The sequence below is a fragment of the Eriocheir sinensis genome, unplaced genomic scaffold, assembly GCF_024679095.1.
Source record: "Eriocheir sinensis breed Jianghai 21 unplaced genomic scaffold, ASM2467909v1 Scaffold1300, whole genome shotgun sequence".
In the NCBI taxonomy this organism is placed as follows: Eukaryota; Metazoa; Arthropoda; class Malacostraca; order Decapoda; family Varunidae; genus Eriocheir; species Eriocheir sinensis.
The window spans coordinates 13342-35435 of record NW_026110630.1 but is presented as its reverse complement, the minus strand read 5'-3'; the positions used below and the strand labels follow the sequence as shown (position 1 = coordinate 35435).

The following is a 22094-nucleotide window of genomic DNA, read 5'->3' as shown; positions in this document are numbered from 1 at the left end:
ATCCCCCTCTCCCTTTTCATCAATAACCCAACACTGTAAGAAACTTTTGTGACAAGCTTAATCATGGCAGCAGAAAGTGAGTGCAGTGCGTTTGTGGAGCCGTGAAGACAATGAAGAGCAGTAATGACCAGTGTGACGTCGACGCCGCCTAACCATCCAGCCGACGCCGGCCCCCAGGTGCCCCCAGGTACACCAGCCCGACCATCATGCTGCTGGGAGAATTCGGTTCAGGTGCAGTGCAGTGTTGAGGCCCGTCACTCAGGTGGAGTCATGGTTGGGGCAAGTGGCAAGGGCAAGTGGCATGGGGCAGTACAGATGTTTTGATGTTCCCACGCCTACCGCTTCTCGGTCCACCTCTTCCTATCTTGTCTCACCGGCTGGAGAGATTAGCAGGTCATCGCTAAACTGAGTGACGGCCGACACCGCTTCTACCTGCACCCCTGCCATCAACTGCGACCTGACCCTTTTTTTGACCCGGGGTTGACCTGGGGCTTAAACACCTGACCCGTCACCCGGAATACCACACCGCCTCCTTCAGCACTAACGCACTGCATTCCACCACCTCACCTCCCCCCCACCACCCCAGACCGCTTTCACACTGTACTTTTTTTTTCTATTTTATTTCAATATTGTACTTTTAACATGTATATTTTCAGCTTTACAGCTGCAATCACTTAACAAACCGTTTATTATTATTATTATTATTATTATTATTATTACACACACACCTAGTCACCCCACTCACACACACACACACACACACACACACACACACACACACACACCTAGTCACCCCACTCACAACCCCCCCCCCCCCCACACACACACACACACCACATTAACACACCTACCCCCCCCCTAAGACTCAACCCCCCCCCCCCCAGCACCTTCCCCGCTCTTTCATAATTGCTAGGAGTAATGGGAGCAATGGGAGGAGTAATGGGAGGGGACATCTAGCTCATAATATAACCAGGCAGCTTAGAAGTAATTATAGGGGAGTAACAGAGGACGGGCTAAGAATCTTCTATACTAACAGCAGGAGCCTCAGAAACAAGATAGACTTACAAAGGGGTGAAGCTTGTTCAGAAATTTTTGACATAATAGCGATCACTGAGACATGGATAGACACTGCTAATAGAAATTTTAGATCAGAATTTGAAATCACGGGTTATCAGATGTTTCACAAAGACAGAAGGGGCAGAAAGGGAGGTGGAGTTGCGCTATATGTTAAAGACTCACTTAAATGTTTAGTTAACAACTCAGTCAAAACTAACATGGATTCAGAATCAGTTTGGGTGGACGTTTACAAAGGGAAAGAAAAACTAACTCTAGGAGTTATATACAGGCCACCCAACCTTAACAGGCAGGACACGAGTATATTACTACAGGAGATTGGCAGGGCGAGTATGAGTAGAAATGTCTGCGTAATGGGGGACTTTAATTATAGGAATATAGACTGGGAAGATCTAGTGGGTGACCTGGAAGCCGAGGACTTTCTTGAAGTTATACAAGATAATTTCCTTAAGCAGGTAGTTACTGAGCCTACAAGAGGAGATAACATATTAGACTTAGTCCTAACCAATAATGGGAACTTGCTACGTGAGTGTTAGTTTGGTTGAGAGTTAGGAAATAGTGATCACAGAACGGTTCGTTTTAGCTTAGACTGGGCGGTAACCCGTGATCCAAACCCAGTGTTAGTGCCAGATTTTAGAAGAGCAAACTACGAGGGGCTTCGAAGACATCTTGAAGGGGTAAACTGGGATAATTTAGGGATTCATGAGGGCCAGAACTGCGGATTGGAGAGCCAGGAAAACCAGGTAGAAATGTCTTACAATAATTTAGTTAGAGTAATAGTAGAGGGGCAAGAACAGCATATACCACAGCGAACACTTAGAAAAGAAAACAATGATCCTAAGTGGATGACTCGTGGACTAAAACACGAGATTGGGTTAAAGAAGGGAATTTATCATAAAATACAGAATGTTGACAAAAATCTCAGGGGCCTGTACGTCGAACTATCTAGATTAGTTAAGAAAACACCAGGATAGCAAAAAAGAACTATGAGATCAAAGTAGCAAATGAGGCGAAAAGTAATCCTAAGGGCTTCTTTCAGATGTATAGAACAAAAAACACGGGAGAAAATTGGACCGCTGAAAACAAACACAGGGGAGCTAGTAGAAAATTACGAAAATATGAGCACATTGTTGAACGACTACTTCCTTTCAGTATTCACACAGGAGGATCGAACGACTATACCGGAAAGAGTTCAGATGTACGAGGGCGGGGATGGCGATAAATTGAGGGATATAATCATTACCAGGCAAGTAGTTCAGGATGAGATAGATAAGCTTAAGAAGAACAAGTCGCCAGGTCCTGACGGGATATTTCCGAGGGTATTAAAGGAGTTAGGTGATGTAATCAGTGACCCACTAACCGACATCTTTAAGATGTCGGTAAATACTGGCTATGTGCCGAGCCTATGGAAATTAGCTAATGTGACGCCGATTTTTAAAAAGGGGGACAGGTCAGTTGCTTCAAACTATCGCCCAATTAGCTTAACATCGGTTATAGGAAGATGCTGGAGTCCATAATAGCCAGGAACATTCGGGAGCATTTAGAGAAACATAGCTTAATTCACGACTCGCAGCATGGGTTCACAAAAGGTAGGTCATGCCTCACCAATTTCTTGTCCTTCTACAATAAAGTATTTGAGGCGGTTGACAGAGATGAAAATTATGATGTAATCTATCTTGATTTTAGTAAAGCGTTTGACAAAGTTCCTCACCAACGACTGTTGCTTAAATTACAGGCTCACGGAGTAGAGGGTAAAGTTTTGAACTGGGTCAAGGCGTGGCTTAGCAATAGGAAGCAAAGAGTGCAAATCAATGGTAAAAGATCTGACTGGGGATGTGTTACGAGTGGGGTCCCACAAGGATGACTTATACACAGGAGTTAGTAGTGATGTTAGTAAATTTGCAGATGATACGAAGATCGGTAGAGTAATTGAGTCGGATCAGGACGCTAGTATTCTCCAAGGTGAACTCAACAGATTATATGACTGGGCGGATAAATGGCAGATGGAGTTCAATGTAGGGAAGTGCAGTATTCTGAGTGTAGGAACAACCCTCACATAACTATTGCTTAAATGACACTCTCATAAGTAGGTCTGGGTGAGTGTGGGATTTAGGTGTCTTAGTGAGCTATGATCTCCGTCCAAGGGCACAATGCATTCAAGCTAGAAATCGAGCTAATAGGGTACTGGGATTTATTTCAAGGAGCGTAAGCAACAGAAGCCCCGAAGTCTTCCTCAAACTATATTTAGCATTAGTTAGACCTCATCTTGACTATGCGGTTCAGTTCTGGTCACCCTACTATAGAATGGATATCAAAATGTTAGAATCGGTGCAGAGGAGAATGACTAAGATGATTCAGGGGTTGAGAAACTTGCCATACGAGGGAAGACTCAAACAGTTAAACTTGCATTCTCTAGAAAGGCGAAGGGTGCGTGGAGACATGATCGAGGTTTATAAATGGATGAAGGGCTTTAATAAGGGAGACATTCATAAGGTTTTGTTGGTAAGAGAACCGGGTAGGACACGAGGTAACGGGTTTAAACTGGATAAATTCAGATTCAACAGGGACATAGGCAAAAATTGGTTTACTAACAGGGTGGTGGATGAGTGGAATAGGCTTAGCAGTCATGTGGTGAGTGCCAATACAATTGTCACATTCAAAAATAGACTAGATAAATTCATGGGCAGCGATATTAGGTGGGGTTAGATACACGGGAGCTTAGGGTCAAAGGAGCTGCCTCGTACAGGCCTACCGGTCTCTTGTAGACTCCTGCGTTCTTATGTTCTTATGTACTCGACCCGTTCACCTTCCCATTGATTAGCGTGAAAAGAATAGGACCGCAACAGCTATGCAAGAGGTCCATCGCCCAAAGACGCCCATCAATCCCAGCCGAGGCCTTGTAATGACAGCGTGGACGAGGCCTTCCATCACCCGAGGAGGCGAGAAAGGTGACGCAGCAAAGACAATGATTCACAAGGAGCCATAGACGTGATGTTAGGACGAGTGTGAGTGTGTAAAAGTTAAAAGAGTTCAGCTTAGAGAGACACCGGTGACAACTATACAGTGCCCTTGAGAGGAGGTGGTGGGAGGAAAGATGAAGTATAATAAAGATTTAAACATGGAAGGTGTGAGCAGGAGGTAAAGGTTCAAGAAATATGATAAAAAGTTAGCGTTAGAGATGATGATGATGAAAATGCCATGAATAAGGAGGGGATGATAGACAATAAGAGAATGATAATATGAAGGAGAGGATGATAAACGTAGAATGTTTGGGCAGGAAGTCGAAATAAAATGTTCAGCCTAGAGAGGCGGTGGCTGAATGGATAACGTGACGGCGCTGCGTTCAGGACGACACAAGTTCAATTTCCGACCGAAGCCACCAAGCTGGGATTTTTCAGCCGCCACCGAGTGGCTTAAAACTACGCACATGCTGTCCAGAAGACCACCTATCAACCCGGACTCTAGATTCTAGGATTAAAGATGAGCTCCGGGAAGGCAGCATGAGCCAATGCAAGATGGCGCCACTATAAACACACGCCTGCGTTAGAACGGGCTGGGCCGACCATCAAGCCCCACCGGGAAGAAGCCTTGGGCCGACCATCAGGATCCACCGGGAAGAAGCCTACCGGCGCAATAGGCCACGACGTAATTAAAAAAAATGAATACGGACTTATATAGTAATGACAACTATACAGTGCCATCAAGAGTAATGAAAAGAGAAGGAGGAAGAGGTAGCGGGAGGAAAGATGGAGTATAATGATTGAGGCATCCGGCGGAGAAGGAGAAAAGCGAGCCTTGTATTTGGAGTACCGGGGGTAACTTTTCCCATGCAACTTGTATCTTGTTCTTCCTGGTATATGTAGCTTGTGTATGTAGCCTTCCCCAGTGCAGACTATAAGGAAAAATGGCTTTGTCCTTGCCGTCCCTGCCGGACGTCTCAATTGTCGGAAATGTTATATCGGGGGTCGGGATCAGCATTCTCAGACACATCCGCCAAAGGCCAAAAAGGAAATCAGTCGGGTTCTAATGAGTTTCTTTTTAGGTTCACGGTACAGAAGAAGGGTCAAACTACCACCAGGGTCATAAAACTACCCTTGGAAATGCTCAAAACTCCTCCGAAAGCCTTGTTAAATCTATGTTTCTTAGGTTCATGGTACAGAAGAAGGGTCAAACTACCACCAGGGTCATAAAACTACCCTTGGAAATGCTCAAAACTCCTCCGAAAGCCTTGTTAAATCTATGTTTCTTAGGTTCATGGTACAGAAGAAGGGTCATAAAAGTACACTTGGAAATGCCCAAAACTCCTCCGAAAGCCTTCTTAAATCTATGTTTCTTAGGTTCATGGTACAGAAGAAGGGTCAAACTACCACCAGGGTCATAAAACTACCCCTGGAAATGCTCAAAACTCCTCCGAAAGCATTGTTAAATGTATGTTTCTTAGGTTCATGATACAGAAGAAGGGTCGAACTATCATCAGGTTCACAAAATTACCCCTGGCAATGCCCAAAACTCCTCCGAAAGCCTTGTTTAATCTATGTTTCTTAGGTTCATGGTACAGAAGAAGGGTCGAACTACCACCAGGGTCATAAAACTACCCCTGGAAATGCTCAAAACTCCTACAAAAGCCTTGCCAACTGCGGGAGAGTGAGTCCTGAAATGTTTGAGAATATGGTCCCAGTTTCTCACGTCCCTCTCTTTACCTTCTGCAGGAGCCAAGGAGGTGGGCGTGGTGAGGTTCCAGACGGGCAGCGTGGCCACTACAGAGTCACTGCTGGACACGGGCCTCGGAGCTCTCCCCACGCTGCGCCAGGTGAGTCTTAGGTCAAGGTTCTCAGACGTCGCCGCCTCCTCACATCAACTATTCCAAAGGCCGAAAAGGAGATCAGTCGGGTTGTAATGATCGTTTTTTTAGACTCCTGGCGTTCTCGCACTACAACGTTGGTGAAAAGAACATGTGCAGTCTGAATGTATTTGTTTCCACTTGCGTTATGTGCCGTTATTTTTCGTTCAAGACGTGTTATCGATCATAAACAGTCAACTATTGAAGTATTCTGAAATATTTGATCAGTTCTCCACGGAGGCGACATTTCTCAAGAGCGAACAGCTTAATAGACGAGAGCCTCTCATTGTAAGGTTTGTTGCTCAATAAAGAGATCACTTTTGTTGCCTACGATGACAACTAATTTAGCAGGTGGCTGAATGGATATCGTGACAGCACCGCGTTCAGCACGACGCACGTTCAATCCCCGCCCGGTGCCACCAAGCTGCAATTTTTCAGCCGCCGCCGAGTGGCTTAAAACTACCCACATACTGTCCAGAAGACCACCCATCAACCCGGACTCTAGATTCTAGGATTAAAGATGAGCTCCGGGAGGGCAGCATGAGCCAATGCAAGATGGCGTCACTATAAAGACTCGCATGCGCCAGAACGGGCTGGGCCGATCATCAGGATCCACCGGGAAGAAGCCTTGGGCCGACCATCAGGCCCCACCGGGAAGAAGCCTTGGGCCGACCATCAGGATCCACCGGGAAGAAGCCTTGGGTCAACCATCAGGATCCACCGGGAAGAAGCCTACCGGCGCAATAGGCCACGACGTGAAAAAAAAATATGTCTTTCAAATGATGGGAAGAAAAAAATCTGTACTGCATTCTCCAAGTGGGGACGAAGTAAACTATTGTACATTGGTGGTATTATATCTTTATTCTTGAATGAGATTGACTTGTACACGGCCATACAGTATACGTTTTTTTTGGGGGGGTGGGGGGGTGCTGCCTATAGCGCCGGTAGGCTTTCTCTGGGGATCTCTTGCACGACCCCAGCCCGTTAGCGGAGCAGGCGAATTTAATTTATTGTGGCTTTTTTTTTACGTCGTGGCTTATTGCGCCGGTAGCTTCCCGGTGGATCCTGATGGTCAGCCCAAGGCTTCTTCCCGGTGGGGCCTGATGGTCGGCCGAAGGCTTCTTCCCGGTGGGGCCTGATGGTCGGCCCAATGCTTCTTCCCGGTGGGGCCTGATGGTCGGCCCAAGGCTTCTTCCCGGTGGGGCCTGATGGTCGGCCCAGTGCCTCTTCCCGGTGGGGCCTGATGGTCGGCCCAAGGCTTCTTCCCGGTGGGGCCTGATGGTCGGCCCAAGGCTTCTTTCTGGTGGGGGCTCATGGTCGGCCCAGCTCGTTCTGGCGCAGGCGAGTGTTTATAGTGGCTCCATCTTCCATTGGCTCATGCTGCCCTCCCGGAGCTCATCTTTAATCCTAGAATCTAGAGTCCGGGTTGATAGGTGGTCTTCTGGACAGCATGTGGGTAGTTTTAAGCCACTCGGCGGAGGCTGAAAAATCCCAGCTTGGTGGCACCGGGCGGGGATTGAACTCGCGTCGTCCTGAACGCGGCACCGTCAGGCTATCTATTCAGCCACCGCCTCCCCTTGATGGCTGCCGTGATGTATGACTCTTGCCTGGCCCATGCTGCCCCCCGGTGCTCCTCTTGACCGAAGTCGCTGAAGTTAGGGTTGACTGAAGACCTGGGCAGCATGTGGGTAACCTTCAGACACTCGGCGAGGCTTAAAAATTGTCAGCGTGCATCGGGGGGACTCAAGCCACGCTCATCATGCCCGCACGCTGAACACTCGGCCACCGCCTTCCCTATGAATGTTAAGAAGCTGTATATAGCGAGGTGGGTACACAAGTAGCACTCAACACGACGGACATCAGCTCGTGGTGTTTGGTGTAGCTCGCCGCTGATAGAGGGGCTTCGTGGTGCAGTGGTTAGCACACTAGGCTCACAACCGAGAGAGCCCGGGTTCGATTCCCGGGCGGAGTTGAAAAATTTGATCGGCTTTTCCGATACCCTACGCTCCATGTCCACCCAGCAGTGAATGGGTACCACGTATTAATCGTGGGTTGTGTCCCGTCTCCTGGGGTCTGTTCCCTTCTATAATTCCTTCCCCTTCTGTCTCTCTCCGGCATATGACCACAGATGTTGCGCCCACTAAACAAAACTTTACAACTTTCCTTGCTGTAAAAAAAAAATAATGATAAACAGATGATATATAATTAAAAAATAATGAAAATATTGTTCTGCTTTTTCTGTGTGTGTGTGCAGGCAACGCTGTCGCTGCACCTGAAACTCCGTCGCTTCACCTCACACATCCCGCTGATCAACTACGCCGTGGAGGACGCGAACGAGGAGCTCTTTGTGGGTGAGTGTAGGTCGGGGTGGGCGAAGGGGGGAGTGAGGGTGTGTAGGTGTGTGAGAGAGAGAGAGAGAGAGAGAGAGAGAGAGAGAGAGAGAGAGAGAGAGAGAGAGAGAGAGAGAGAGAGAGAGAGAGAGAGAGAGAGATTTACATAGAATTTACATAGAAAATCAGACCACACAGACCCCATGGTGTAGACTAGGTGGTCTATCCACCTAAGTGATTCTACAGAAGGCTCCAAAACGTTGCATTTCTACTCTAGTTAATATTAAGTTGAAGGAAGTGACAGTCGAGCTTGTTTTTAAAGGAGTCAATCGTGTTACACTGGACCACTGAAGGTGGGAGCTTATTACATTCGCGCACTACAACGTTGGTGAAGAAAATTTTGGTGCAGTCTGAATTTACTTGTCTACATTTGAGTTTTATGCCATTGTTCCGAGAGAGAGAGAGAGAGAGAGAGAGAGAGAGAGAGAGAGAGAGAGAGAGAGAGAGAGAGAGAGAGAGAGAGAGGTTGTAACATTGGTGGCAGCGATGGGATACAGAGAGAGAGAGAGAGAGAGAGAGAGAGAGAGAGAGAGAGAGAGAGAGAGAGAGAGAGGGGCTGTAACACTGGTGGCAGAGGTGGGATACAGAGAGAGAGAGAGAGAGAGAGAGAGAGAGAGAGAGAGAGAGAGAGAGAGAGAGAGAGAGAGAGAGAGAGAGAGAGAGAGAGAGATTGTAACACTGGTGGCAGCGGTGGGATACAGAGAGAGAGAGAGAGAGAGAGAGAGAGAGAGAGAGAGAGAGAGAGAGAGAGAGAGAGAGAGAGAGAGAGAGAGATTGTAACACTGGTGGCAGCGGTGAGAGAGAGAGAGAGAGAGAGAGAGAGAGAGAGAGAGAGAGAGAGAGAGAGAGAGAGAGAGAGAGAGAGAGAGAGAGAGAGAGAGATTGTAAAACTGGTGGCAGCGGTGGGATACAGAGAGAGAGAGAGAGAGAGAGAGAGAGAGAGAGAGAGAGAGAGAGAGAGAGAGAGAGAGAGAGAGAGAGAGGTAGTAACACAGGTGGCAGCGGTGAGTTACAGAGAGAGAGAGAGAGAGAGAGAGAGAGAGAGAGAGAGAGAGAGAGAGAGAGAGAGATTGTAAAACTGGTGGCAGCGGTAAGATACAGAGAGAGAGAGAGAGAGAGAGAGAGAGAGAGAGAGAGAGAGAGAGAGAGAGAGAGAGAGAGAGAGAGAGAGAGAGAGAGAGAGGTTGTAACACTGGTGGCAGCGGTGAGTTACAGAGAGAGAGAGAGAGAGAGAGAGAGAGAGAGAGAGAGAGAGAGAGAGAGAGAGAGAGAGAGAGAGAGAGAGAGAGAGAGACGGCCTGTACGACGAGCAGACTAAAATTAAGCTAGTGAGACAATTAATGACATACGAGCAGGCTAGGTCCGTCGCTAAGCATCCCATGCGATAGCTTTCCCGCCGGCACGTGGAAATTATTTTGGCGGTAGTGAGTGTTCTAAGCGCTAATTGGTTCACGGATAGAGAAAGGCAATATCCGTCAGGGTTGCTTTATTCACAAAAACATACACAGGTTATGGGGGGCTTCGTGGTGCAGTGGTTAGCACACTCGGCTCACAACCGAGAGAGCCCGGGTTCGATTCCCCGGTGGAGTGGAAAAAAATGGGTGGCTTTTCCGATACCCTACGCCCCTGTCCACCCAGCAGTGAATGGGTACCAGGTATTAATCGGGGGTTGTGTCCCGTCTCCTGGGGGCTGTTTCCTTCTCTTATAATTCCTTCCCCTTCTGTCTCTCTCCGGCATACGACCACAGATGTTGCGCCGACTAAACGAAACTTTCCTTTTTACACAGGTTATTGAGACAGACAAAACACATGAAAGAGGTGGTTGAGTGTATATGCGTGTGTATGAATGTTGTTTACTTTAAGTGACATATATATGTTGGTGTGTGTGGTAAACAATATGAAGGAGTGTATAGCAGGAAGAGGACAGACAGTAGAAGATAAACGAGTAACAAGAGATAAACAATTGAGACACAACACGGACAACAGGGAGCGCAAAGAGAGACTGGTCGTATTAAAAGACATTTCGTCACCCAAGAACACCTATTTCACAAGGCTTTCGCAGGAGTTGTGGGCATTACGAGTAGTATTTTTATGACCCTGGTGGTAGTTTGACACTTCCTCTGTACCTTGAACCTGAAGAAACACACATGAGAACCCGACTGACCCCCTCTTTGACCGTTAGAAAGAGATGATGTGAGAAGCGAAAGGGTCTTGTAGTACCGACCAAGAACACTTAGGAGACAAGGACGAAAACGTTAACAAATTGAGTCTCTACTGCGCACTCAATTTTCCTTGGTCACTGGTAACTATTTCAGCGGGAACTCGCCCTCTACAAAGATTCCCGTCAGGACCTGCACCGCCTGTTCCTCCAGATTTCACGGACAGTTTGACTTACCGTAATGGATGACCGTTTGAAAGTCACTGGCGATCGGTTTGTAGCCTATCACTGCGTGGAAATAGTTCACCGGATCTCTTTGAAATTTCTATCAGTACATTTACTTAACCGGTAGCAGCGGGTATCATGTTTCTTAAGTCGTAAGTTTCTCAGTCTGCTAAAATGTGTTGGTGTGGAGAAATATATTTGATTGTGTTTCCCCTCTCGAGGATGGGAATGGTTTGGAGAGACCTTGTTTTAACGTAGCCAAAGGAAGGCCATTAACCCGTTGGTAGCAGCGTGGATCATGTTACTTAATGGTCCAACCAAGCGAGAAAAATGAGAAAAAAATCACCTCTCACACAAACCATTTCATAATAAATATATATCAAAGCATTTGTGATCAGATTATGTATCATCTATTTTTGGGGGTTTATATCATGGCACAAATTTGCCCCGTCGCTGCTACACGGTAAAGCCACAAATTTGGCCCGTCGCTGCTACACGGTAAAGCCACAAATTTGGCCCGTCGTTGCTACACGGTAAAGCCACAAATTTGGCCCGTCTCTTCTACACGGTAAAGCCACAAATTTGGCCCGTCGCTGCTACACGGTAAAGCCACAAATTTGGCCCGTCGCTGCTACACGGTAAAGCCACAAATTTGGCCCGTCGCTGCTACACGGTAAAGCCACAAATTTGGCCCGTCGCTGCTACACGGTAAAGCCACAAATTTGACCCGTCGCTTGTACACGGTAAAGCCACAAATTTGGCCCGTCGCTGCACACGGTAAAGTCACAAATTTGGCCCGTCGCTGCTTCACGGTAAAGCCACAAATTTGGCCCGTCGCTGCTACCGGGTTAACAGCACTAAAGACTACATTCAGGATATTGTGAAACCAAACATATGAAAAGCGGTCAGTGTCAGCAAGGCAAATTCTGGTCTCCTTATAGTCAATCCTTTTTTGAAAGTTCTGGTCGCCCCAAACCCGTCATGGCGCAGGCAAATGTTTTATAGTGGCGCCATCTGTACTCGGCTCAAGCTGCCTTCCGAAGCTCATTTTTTATTCACTTGGACAGTTCCTCTAGAGTCCGGGTTGATAGGTGGTCTTCAGAACAGCATGTGGGTAGTCTTAGGTCACTGAAAAATCCCAGGTGGTAGCGGCGGATTCGAACCCACATCGTCCAGAACGCTAACCACTCAGCCACCTGTGTGCTTTGTATCCTGCGCAGGAGAGCAGAAAACAATTTTAAACCATGCACAACTTTGTACTTTTCTTACCAGTTACAACGTGCTGGTGGGCCAAGTGTCCGAAACCTGTTTGTCAAGTCTTCTGTGAGTTCACCCGGGGATCACAGGCCTTGAACGGGGAACACGTAGCCAGGTTTGTTTCCCCATGCCTACTCCACTGCGCACTGACCCTTTCTAATACGGCAGGGGGCTTCGTGGTGCAGTGATTAGCACACTCGGCTCACAACCGAGAGAGCCCGGGTTCGATTTCCGGGCGGAGTGGAAAAATTTGGGCGGCTTTTCCGATACCCTACGCCCCTGTCCACCCAGCAGCGAATGGGTACCAGGTATTAATCGGGGGCTGTGTCCCGTCTCCTGGGGTCTGTTGCCTTCTCCTATAATTCCTTCTCCTTCTGTCCCTCTCCGGCATATGACCACAGATGTTGCGCCGACTGAACGAAACTTTCCAACTTTTCCTTTCTAATGCTCACTCTCCCTTCCCCACAGAGCTGGTGCCCAAGAAGAAGAACATGCACGTGCAGTGTTGCGGCGGCATGATCTCCCAGGCCATCAAGCTCACTCCCAAGATGTTCCGATGGCAGCACATATGTGTGTCCCTCAACCTGGACACCCGTGTGTTATACGTCATCCTCGACGACCTGGTGTGTGTGTGTGTGTGTGTGAGAGAGAGAGAGAGAGAGAGAGAGAGAGAGAGAGAGAGAGAGAGAGAGAGAGAGAGAGAGAGAGAGAGAGAGAGAGAGAGATCTGTACATTATAGGGCCCAGAGTATTCTTACTTACACGCGTAGCTGCTTGAAGCACAGCACCGGCACTGCATCTAGAGTGTCTTTTATCCCTTCAGGAGTACCGAATCGACCTCAAAATGCCTGGTCCAGGCATGAGCTCGAGAACTCGGCTGGAGGTGGTCGGTGGCGGCCGTCTGGTGGTGGGCCAGAAGCTGTACTCTCTTGCCGGGGATTTCGTCGTGCTGGAGACCCTGGACGGCGAGGTGGGTGACTGGCGGCTGTACGACACGGCCCTCGAGCCCGTCCAGATGAAGGAGCTGGTCGCCTGCCGCGAAGTCAGTGACCTGCGGGCGCCGATAATCGACTTGGGAAGCGGCCACTTCAAGGTGCTGGGCCACACCACCAGGCGCAACATAACGCTGGCCGAGATCTGCAGCGACAGGGTCTCGGGCTTCTACCTATTCTTCCCGCAGAAGACGGCGTTCAGCAAAGCTTTCTCCTGGTGCCGCAAGCTCAAGGGCAACCTCATCCTGCCGCAGGAAAACGTCACCAACGCCTACTTATTTGACCGCTTCGTCAGCTACAAGGACGAGTGTGACGACATCTGGACGCACCTCTTCTGGATCGGCTCCCGCGGCAACCTGACGAGCCTCAAGTGGCAGCGGGTGACAGACGGCGAGCTCGTCACGTGGCACCCCTTCCTGAGGGAGTACCAAATCGTCACGCAGGAGTTCCAGTGCATCGCCGTGGTCACCCACGACCCCTACAAGTGGGCGGCGTGCCCCTGCGACATCGAGATGTGTGTCGTCTGCAACTTTACCACCCACCCAGAAATGCGGCTGCGCGGCCTCTGCAGGGACTCCATCTTCGACAGACTCTTATCCTTCCGCGACAACAAGGACTACAAGCTGACCTTCGACGGCCTGGCCCACGTGATGATGGAGGAGCAGAACGGCACGTGGGTCATGCGGAGCCGCCTATACCCAACCCTGAGGGCCCGCATGGTGGCCCAGTGGGTGGGGCAGTACCCGGTGGGCGTCCACAAGTGGCTCATCGAGGGTGACAGATGCCGCCAGAGTGAGGTAAGTTACATGTTGTTGTACATGGCGGGCTGTTGTTGTCCCTTCGCTCTCTAGTGTCACTAACACGTGGCCAAGTAGCAGATGCCACGGAAGGAAATATGTAAAGTAAAGTTGGGGGCATACGCTGTAGCAGCGCGTGGCATGTGGTGGTAGGGAGCCCATCACCCCGGGACACAGGGCCAGTGTGACATCCGGGTTACCACAGTTTACCTTCCCCAGGTTTCCCCAGGTACCCATTTATCGACCAGCAAGAGAGGGAGGATGAACAGCTGGGTGAGCTGCCGGGATTCGAACCCGGGCCCGCGGAGTAGTAGCCAGGCACGTTGACCACTTGACCACGGAGGCGTATACAAATAAATAAATTTGTAAAATTCCAATTAACTATCCGGCCCCGGCTATGTGGATGTGGTGCCGAGACCCTCCTGATGGACGAGCCTCCCATAACTCACTCAGCGAGTGGGGTACCTCTTTGACCGACTGATTAACGAGTGGCTCTCCCATCTCGCTGGTCGCGGGTTCGATCCCCGGCGCCGGCAAAACTTTTCCTTGTCTGGATTAGTTTTTCGTGTTTCATGACACGTAAAGGTCGTGTGGGTGCGTAGTAAAATAGTAAATTAGGGCGCTACACGGAAACCCCAAGCATTCGGCAGAAATTTGGCCGGTCAAAAACTCTTAGACCAGCCGTTGAAAAATGACGACCATCTAACCGGCGTAAGATTCGGAATACCCGTGCCGCGCTCGCACGTGTTACCTCTGCTGCAACTTTTTACTTTGTACGAGTGTTTCGTTCGTCTCTGATTGCTACGCCGGTGAAGGTTGACCTGTAAGAGCAGCTGAGGAAATATTGAGGGAGCGTTGTTGCACTCAGCTGACCCACTGCTCTGTTGGATTCACCAACTCACCTGCGGGAGTTGCATAACTGTTAAGTAGCACCAATGAGTCAACTCTGCACAGGCTTCCCTGCGTCCAGCTGCAACAAGAGTGACATGGGCCGGGCTTGGTGTTGGTCTTGGTTCGAGCGTTTGCCTGGCGCCGCCTTTTTGGCAAGACTTGTTGGCTTCGTTGCAGTTGATATGGCAAGAGCAAGAGAGTAAACTCTTCAAGACGCATATAGCATCCAATACACTGACAGGTCTAGGGGGGGGGGTTGGTAGGAATTAAATTAAAGCACCACTGCCTCGCCGACCACACCCACCTCCTTTTCTTCTTCTTCGGGGTCGCCGGTGTGGTGCAGTGAAAACACGAGCTCTCCTGACTATATATACCTGACGCTGTTTACCCCACTTATCTAGCAATGGTTTAAAGGTAGAGGGCAGCAACAAAAAAATGTTTATCTCTTTGCAAGAGGAACGATTATTTTGTTTATTATATAATCACACTTACGTAATGCCTGAGGATGGGGGATGGCACACTCCTCTTTTTCCTTTTTGCTGTTAAAACACAATAAAATCAATCTAAATCATCAATCTACTTATGATAAAAACTCGTACTTAAAGTATTATTACAATATAGGCTAAATGACCAAACTCATTGTGGTTTTAAGATGTGGTAGTGTAGTGGGGGGGTGGGGGGGATAATTCAATGCATGCCTTTTTACTTAGCAGTTTACGTTTGATTCCCTGGCGGCTCCTCCCACGTGTGAAGGTACTTGCTCCCGAGAGCACCCAGGCGGTCTAGCTGCTAGATCGTCGCGGCTGTATTGCCGGCCAGGAATTGCCAGGTGTAAAGTTGTTTTAACACGCTACCACCAGTCCAGCGTGGTAGCGTGTTAAAGTATTGCCTAGATATGTGGGTAAACAGCGTCCGGTAAGTATATAAGCCAGTCAGGAGATTCCTTTCTGAGTGTGCAGAAGCTCGTGTTTTCTCTGCACCACACTGGCGACCCCGAAGAAGAAGAAGAGGAGGTGGGTGTGGTTGGCGAGGCAGTGGTGCTTTAATTTAATTCCTACTACCTGTATTGGATGCCGTATGCGTCTTGAAGAATTTACTCTCCCACGCCCCCACCCACCACGGAGTCCAGCAGCACCAGGGCAGCAGGAGACTGTAGTAGCCACCGCTTGACTCAGGGGTGGCTGCAAGGTATGGGAGACGCAAATTCGTCTGCATAGTGGAAGCTAAATCCGAAATGCCTCTTCGTAGCCGTAGTGTAGCTACATAAAGACGCCTATAGACATTGGTGCCGCCCAGCGCGTCTTAACTTTACGGAACTTTTGAGTGTCCGCCATAATAATAATATAATAATAATAATAATAATAGTAATGATAATAATAATAATAATAATAATAATAATAATAATGATAATAATAATAATAATAATAATAATAATAATAATAAAAAAACCGGTTTGTTATGGGAAACATTGCAGCCCTGAAGCTGAAAATAAACATAGATTTTGTAGATGAAAGACAGGTAGAGAATAATAATGATAATAATAATAATAATAATAACAATACTAATCATAATAACAACAACAATAATAATAATAATAATAATAATAATAATAATAATAATAATAATTAAAATATAATAACAATAGTAATCATAATAATAATAATAATAATAATAATAATAATAATAATAATAATTATAGTAAAGATAATAAATATAGTAATAATAATAATAATAATAATAATAATGATAATAATAATAATTATAATTATAATTATAATTATAATAATAATTATTATAATAATAATAATAATAATAATAATAATAATAATAATAGTAATGTTAATGGGATCGCAAGTAGTAATAATAATGGCAATATTTACAAGCGCTGCTCCAATGGTGCTGACGCCGAGCCTCGTGTGTGCAGGTTGAGCTGCTGCTGACGTCTTGCCACAACAACGAGTACACATGCAATGACGGGTCGTGCATCCAGAAGAGCCGCCGCTGTGACCTGAGCGTGGACTGTGACGACCAGAGCGACGAGATGGACTGCTCGGTGGTGGACGTACCGAAGGGTTATGCCGCCCAGCTGCCGCCGCCCACCTACAAGGGCACGTCGCTGCCCATCTTCTTCGCCATCAACATCACATCGGTGAGGAGGTTCGACTTGGCGTCCTTCACCATCGCCATCGACGCGTACATGAGGATGCAGTGGAGGGACCGCCGCCTCCAGTACAACAACCTGCTGGCCAACCTGCGGGCCAACAAGCTGCGGGAGTGGCGGGAGGTGAGGCCACGGGGCGGGGAGAGGCAGGGACGAAGGGCAAGGCGCCGCGGTGTAGATTTTTTATTTATTTATTTATTTATTTTTACAACAGAGGAGTCAGTTCAAGGGCATAAAAAAAGGTAACAAATGTGAAAAAGAAGCCCGCTACTCACTGCTCCTAAAAAGAGTTAGAGGAGTGGCCGAAAGAGAGGTCAATTTCGGGAGGAGAGGTGTCCTGATACCCTCCTCTTGAAAGAGTTCAAGTCGTAGGCAGGAGGAAATACAGATGAAGGAAGATTGTTCCAGAGTTTACCAGCGTGAGGGATGAAAGAGTGAAGATTTGGACAGTATAGGGGTGAGCTTGAGTAGAAAGTCGTGTGTGGCGAGGCCGCGGGAGGGGGGAAGGCATGCAGTTTACGAGTTCAGAAGAGCAGTCAGCGTGAAAATATCGATAGAAAATAGAAAGAGAGGCAACATGGCGGCGAAATTTGAGAGGTAGAAGACTATTAGTAAGAGGAGGAGAGCTGATGAGACGAAGAGCCTTAGACTCCACTCTGTCCATGAGAGCTGTGTAAGTGGAGCCCCCCCACACGTGAGATGCATACTCCATACGATAGATAGATAGATAGATAGGCGAGTGTTTATAGTGGCGCCATCCTGCATTGGCTCATGCTGCCCTCCCGGAGCTCATCTTTAATCCTAGAATCTAGAGTCCGGGTTGATAGGTGGTCTTCTGGACAGCATGTGGGTAGTTTTAAGCCACTCGGCGGCGGCTGAAAAATCCCAGCTTGGTGGCACCAGTCGGGGATTGAACTCGCGTTGTCCTGAACGCGGCGCCGTCATGCCACCTCATTTGTTTCTTTTTTAGGAGCAGCGAGTAGCGGGCTTTTTTTTTTATTATTGTTTTCTTTTTTTGTGTGCCCTTGAGCTGCCTCCTTTGTTGTAAAAAAAAAAAATAATATGCTGTCGACTCAGCCACCGCCTCCCCCCCCCCCCCCCATTTACCTACTTTTTCTACCCATGACTCTCCTCTCATTCTCAGGTGTGGACGCCGCAACTGGAGGTGGAGGACGGTACTAAGAGCGCCGTGGAAGCAACGACACACTCTCGCGCAGCCTACGTGGTGCGGAACTCTCTGCCGTTGCCCGACGATGACACCACCATCAAGGAAGGTGCGTGCGTGTGTGTGTGTGTGTGTGTGTGTGTGTGTGTGTGTGTGTGTGTGTGTGCTTCCCCCACCCTCCCGCGGCACCGCTGCACACGACTTTCTACTCTTATCTCATCCCTATACTGTCCAAATCCCTTAAATAAGAGTTAACTAGCATCTTCATTCTTTCATCCCTATACTGTCCAAATCCCTTATGCAAAAGTTAACTAGCATCTTCATTCTCTCATCCCTATACTGTCCAAATACCTTAAGCAAGAGTTAACTAGCATTTGCATTCTTTCATCCCTATTCTGTCCAAATCCTTTAAGCAAAAGTTAACTGGCATCTTCATTCTTTCATCACTATACTCTCCAAATCCCTTAAGCAAGAGTTAACTAGCATCTTCATTCTTTCATCCCTTTACTGTCCAAATCCCTTAAGCAAGAGTAACTAGCATCTTCATTCTCTCATCCCTATACTGTCCAAATCCTTTAAGCAAGAGTTAACTAGCATTTTCATTCGCTCATCCCTATACTGTCCAAATCCCTTAAGCAAGAGTTAACTAGCATCTTCATTCTTTCATCCCTTTACTGTCCAAATAAAGCAAGAGTTAACCAGCATCTTCATTCTCTCATCCCTATACTGTCCAAATCCCTTAAGCCAGAGTTAACTTTCATTTTCATTCTTTAATCCCTATACTGTTCAAATCCCTTAAGCAAGAGTTAACTAGCATCTTCATTCTTTCATCCCTTTCACTGGTTTACTCATGAATGTTCTACTTTCGTCTGTATTTCCTCCTACTTACTTGAACTCCGCTCCTCCCACAAGTGACCTCTCTTTTGGCCACTTATGAACTCTTCTATAGGGGCAGTGTTTAGAGGGACTTATTTTCTCATTATTACTTTTATTTTGCCCTTGAGCTGCTGGGGGCTTCGTGGTGTAGTGGTTAGCACACTCGGCTTACAACCAAGAGAGCCCGGGTACGATTCCCGGGCGGAGTGGAAAAATTTGGGCGGCTTTTCCGATACCCTATGCCCCTGTCCACCCAGCAGTGTACCAGGTATTAATCGGGGGTTGTGTCCCGTCTCCTGGGGTCTGTTCCCTTCTCCTATAATCCTTCCCCTTCTGTCTCTCTCCGGCATATGACCACAGATGTTGGGCCCACTAAACGACCAAAGTAATCGAGGCGGTTGACCGAGATGAAAACTATGACATATTGTATCTAGATTTCAATAAAGCGTTCGACAAAGTTCCCCATCACCGGCTATTACTAAAATTACAGGCTCACGGTATAGATGGGAAAGTTTTGAACTGGATTAGGGCGTGGCTTAGTGGTAGGAAGTAGAGAGTGCAAATCAATGGTAAAAAAATTGAATGGGGCAATGTTACGAGTGGAGTCCCACAAGGGTTGGTGTTGGTTCCTCTGCTTTTTATTATCTACGTCAATGACTTGGACACAGAAATTAGTTGTGATGTCAGCAAGTTCGCTGATGATACCAAGATCGGTAGAGTAATCCAATCAGACAAGGACGCTAGCGTTCTCCAGGATGAGCTTGACAGACTATATGATTGGGCGGGGAAGTGGCAGATGGAATTCAATGTCGGGAAGTGTAGCATTCTGAGTGTAGAGACTTAGGAGTCCTAGTGAGCGCTGGCCTCCGTCCTAGGGCTCAATGCATCCAGGCTAAAAATCGGGCAAACAGAGTACTGGGTTTCATCTCAAGGAGCGTAAGCAATAGGAGCGCTGAAGTCATCCTCAAACTTTACTTAGCACTAGTTAGACCTCATCTCGATTATGCAGTTCAGTTCTGGTCCCCCTACTATAGAATGGATATCAAGATGTTAGAATCTGTACAGAGGAGGATGACAAAGATGATTCGGGGGGTGAGAAGCTTGCCTTATGAAGACAGGCTGAAGCATTTAAATCTACACTCTCTAGAAAGGCGAAGGTTGCGAGGAGACTTGATTGAAGTCTATAAATGGATGAAGGGCTTTAATAAAGGGGATGTCAATAAGATTTTGATAGTAAAAGAGCCAGGTAGGACGAGTAGCAATGGTTTTAAGTTAGACAAATTCAGATTTTACAAAGACATAGGCAAGAATTGGTTCACCAATAGAGTGGTGGACGAATGGAACAGGCTTGGGAGCCATGTTGTGGGTGCCAATACCGTAGATACATTCAAGAAGAGGTTAGATAAAGCCATGGATGGTGAGGTAAGGTGAGGTTGAGTGTACAGGAGCTGCCTTGTAAAGGCCGACCGGCCTCCTGCAGACTCCTTATGTTCTTATGTTAAGTTTCCCTTGAGCTGCTTCCTCTGCTATGTATAAAAGAAGAACACCTCCTCCTGTGCCCCCAGACGTCGACTACAGCGGCGAAGACAACCCACTGGTGTACGTGGACGAGGCTACGCTCACCTTCAAGTGTTATTTCGAGCTCATGATGTACCCGTTCGACCGCCAGCGCTGCTCCATTAGGTTCAAGATCCAGGACCTGACGGAGGAGTTCGGAGTGCTGGTGCAGGCGAGTGTTTAGCGGGCGGATTCTTTTTTACATTATTGCTGTTTTTGTTTTTTTGTTTTTGCCCTTGAGCTTCTTCCTGGGAAAAGGGGAAGTGATGCCAACTTTCTTAATTCGAACCCTAATATTATGCTGCATGTGGTGAGTGCCAATACAATTGTCACATTTAAAAATAGATTAGATAAATTCATGGACAGCGATATTAGGTGGGGTTAGATACACGGGAGCTTAGGTTCAAAGGAGCTGCCTTGTACAGGCCTACCGGCCTCTTGTAGACTCCAACGTTCTTATGTTCATTGTTTTGTTTTGTTTTTGTTTTGTTTTGTTTTTGTTTTGTTTTTTGTTTTGTTTTACGTCTGCACCTATAGCGCCGGTATAGGCTTTCCTTATTTCCTTGTTGCGCGCACTCTCTCTCTCTCTCTCTCTCTCTCTCTCTCTCTCTCTCTCTCTCTCTCTCTCTCTACATTTATTTATCTTCCCTTTTCCCTTTCCTTCACTTCCTTTTCCTTCCCTTCCCTAATCTTCCCTTCCCTTCCCTTCCCTTCTCTTCCTTGTCCTTCTCTCTCTCTCTCTCTCTCTCTCTCTCTCTCTCTCTCTCTCTCTCTCTCTCTCTCTCTCTCTCTCTCTCTCTCTTTGTAGCACCAGTAGGCTTTCGTGGTGTGGCCTGATGGTCGGCTTCAACCTGTTATGGCGCAGGCAAGTGTTTATCGTGGCGCCATCTTGCTTGGCTCATGCTGCCATCCCGGAGCTCATCTTTAATCCTACTTTTTTTAGAGAATCTGGAGTCCGAGTTGATATATGGTCTTCAGGACAGCATGTGGGTCATCTTAGGCCACTAGGCGGTGACTCAAAAGTCTGCCAGCTTGATTGTAGGGGAAGGCAGGACGGCATGGGCATAGCAAATAATACAAGCAAGCTCACAACACACTTCTCCTATAAATGTTTCGGGGGCTTCGTGGTGCAGTGGCTAGCACACTCGGCTCACAACCGAGAGAGCCCGGGTTCGTTTCCCGGGCGGAGTGGAAAAATTTGGGCGGCTTTTCCGATACCTTACGCCCCTGTCCACCCAGCAGTGAATGGGTACCAGGTATTAATCGGGGGTTGTGTCCCGTTTCCTGGGGTCTGTTCCCTTCTCTTATAATTCCTTTCCCTTCTGTCTCTCTCCGGCATATGACCACATATGTTGCGCCGACTAAACGAATCTTTCGAACTCTGTCTCTCCTTCTCTCCTCAGGACGGGCCAGGTGTGTCATATAGTGGGTCGAGGCGCCTCCTAGAGTACACCCTCTACACCGAGTCCTACAAAAACTACACCCTCGATGAGATCAGTCACGTCCAGGTAAGCTATATACATGGTTAACCCATCCACTGCGACTGACATGGATTTTGCCATCACTGGTAGCCTGGTTAAATACACTCCCAGGTCTTTCTCTGCCTCTGTGGTGGATAGTGGAGTGTTTCCCATGTGGTATTGGTGTGCTGGATATCCCTTCACTGGTAGCCTGGTAACACACTCCCAGGTCTTTCTCTGCCTCTGTGGTGG

At 47.7% G+C, this 22094-nt stretch overlaps 1 protein-coding gene across 1 annotated transcript; it reads left to right on the top strand.

Moving 5' to 3' along the window:
• Positions 1–4978: 4978 nt before the first annotated feature.
• Positions 4979–21390, top strand: LOC126989800 (uncharacterized). Its single transcript, XM_050848394.1, has 9 exons — positions 4979–5073; positions 5740–5884; positions 8169–8265; positions 12413–12567; positions 12767–13732; positions 16548–16907; positions 17929–18058; positions 20391–20554; positions 21361–21390. Exons 1-9 carry the CDS (start codon positions 4979–4981, stop codon positions 21388–21390), a joined length of 2142 nt encoding a protein of 713 aa, XP_050704351.1.
• Positions 21391–22094: the final 704 nt, after the last annotated feature.

Coding starts and splice junctions, on each gene's coding strand:
- LOC126989800 (XM_050848394.1), top strand. CDS start 4,979: ATGGCTTTGTCCTTGCCGTCCCTGCCGGACGTCTCAATTGTCGGAAAT. Junction 5,885..8,168: donor CTCTCCCCACGCTGCGCCAG/GTGAGTCTTAGG, acceptor GTGTGTGTGCAG/GCAACGCTGTCGCTGCACCT. Junction 20,555..21,360: donor AGTTCGGAGTGCTGGTGCAG/GCGAGTGTTTAG, acceptor TATGGTCTTCAG/GACAGCATGTGGGTCATCTT.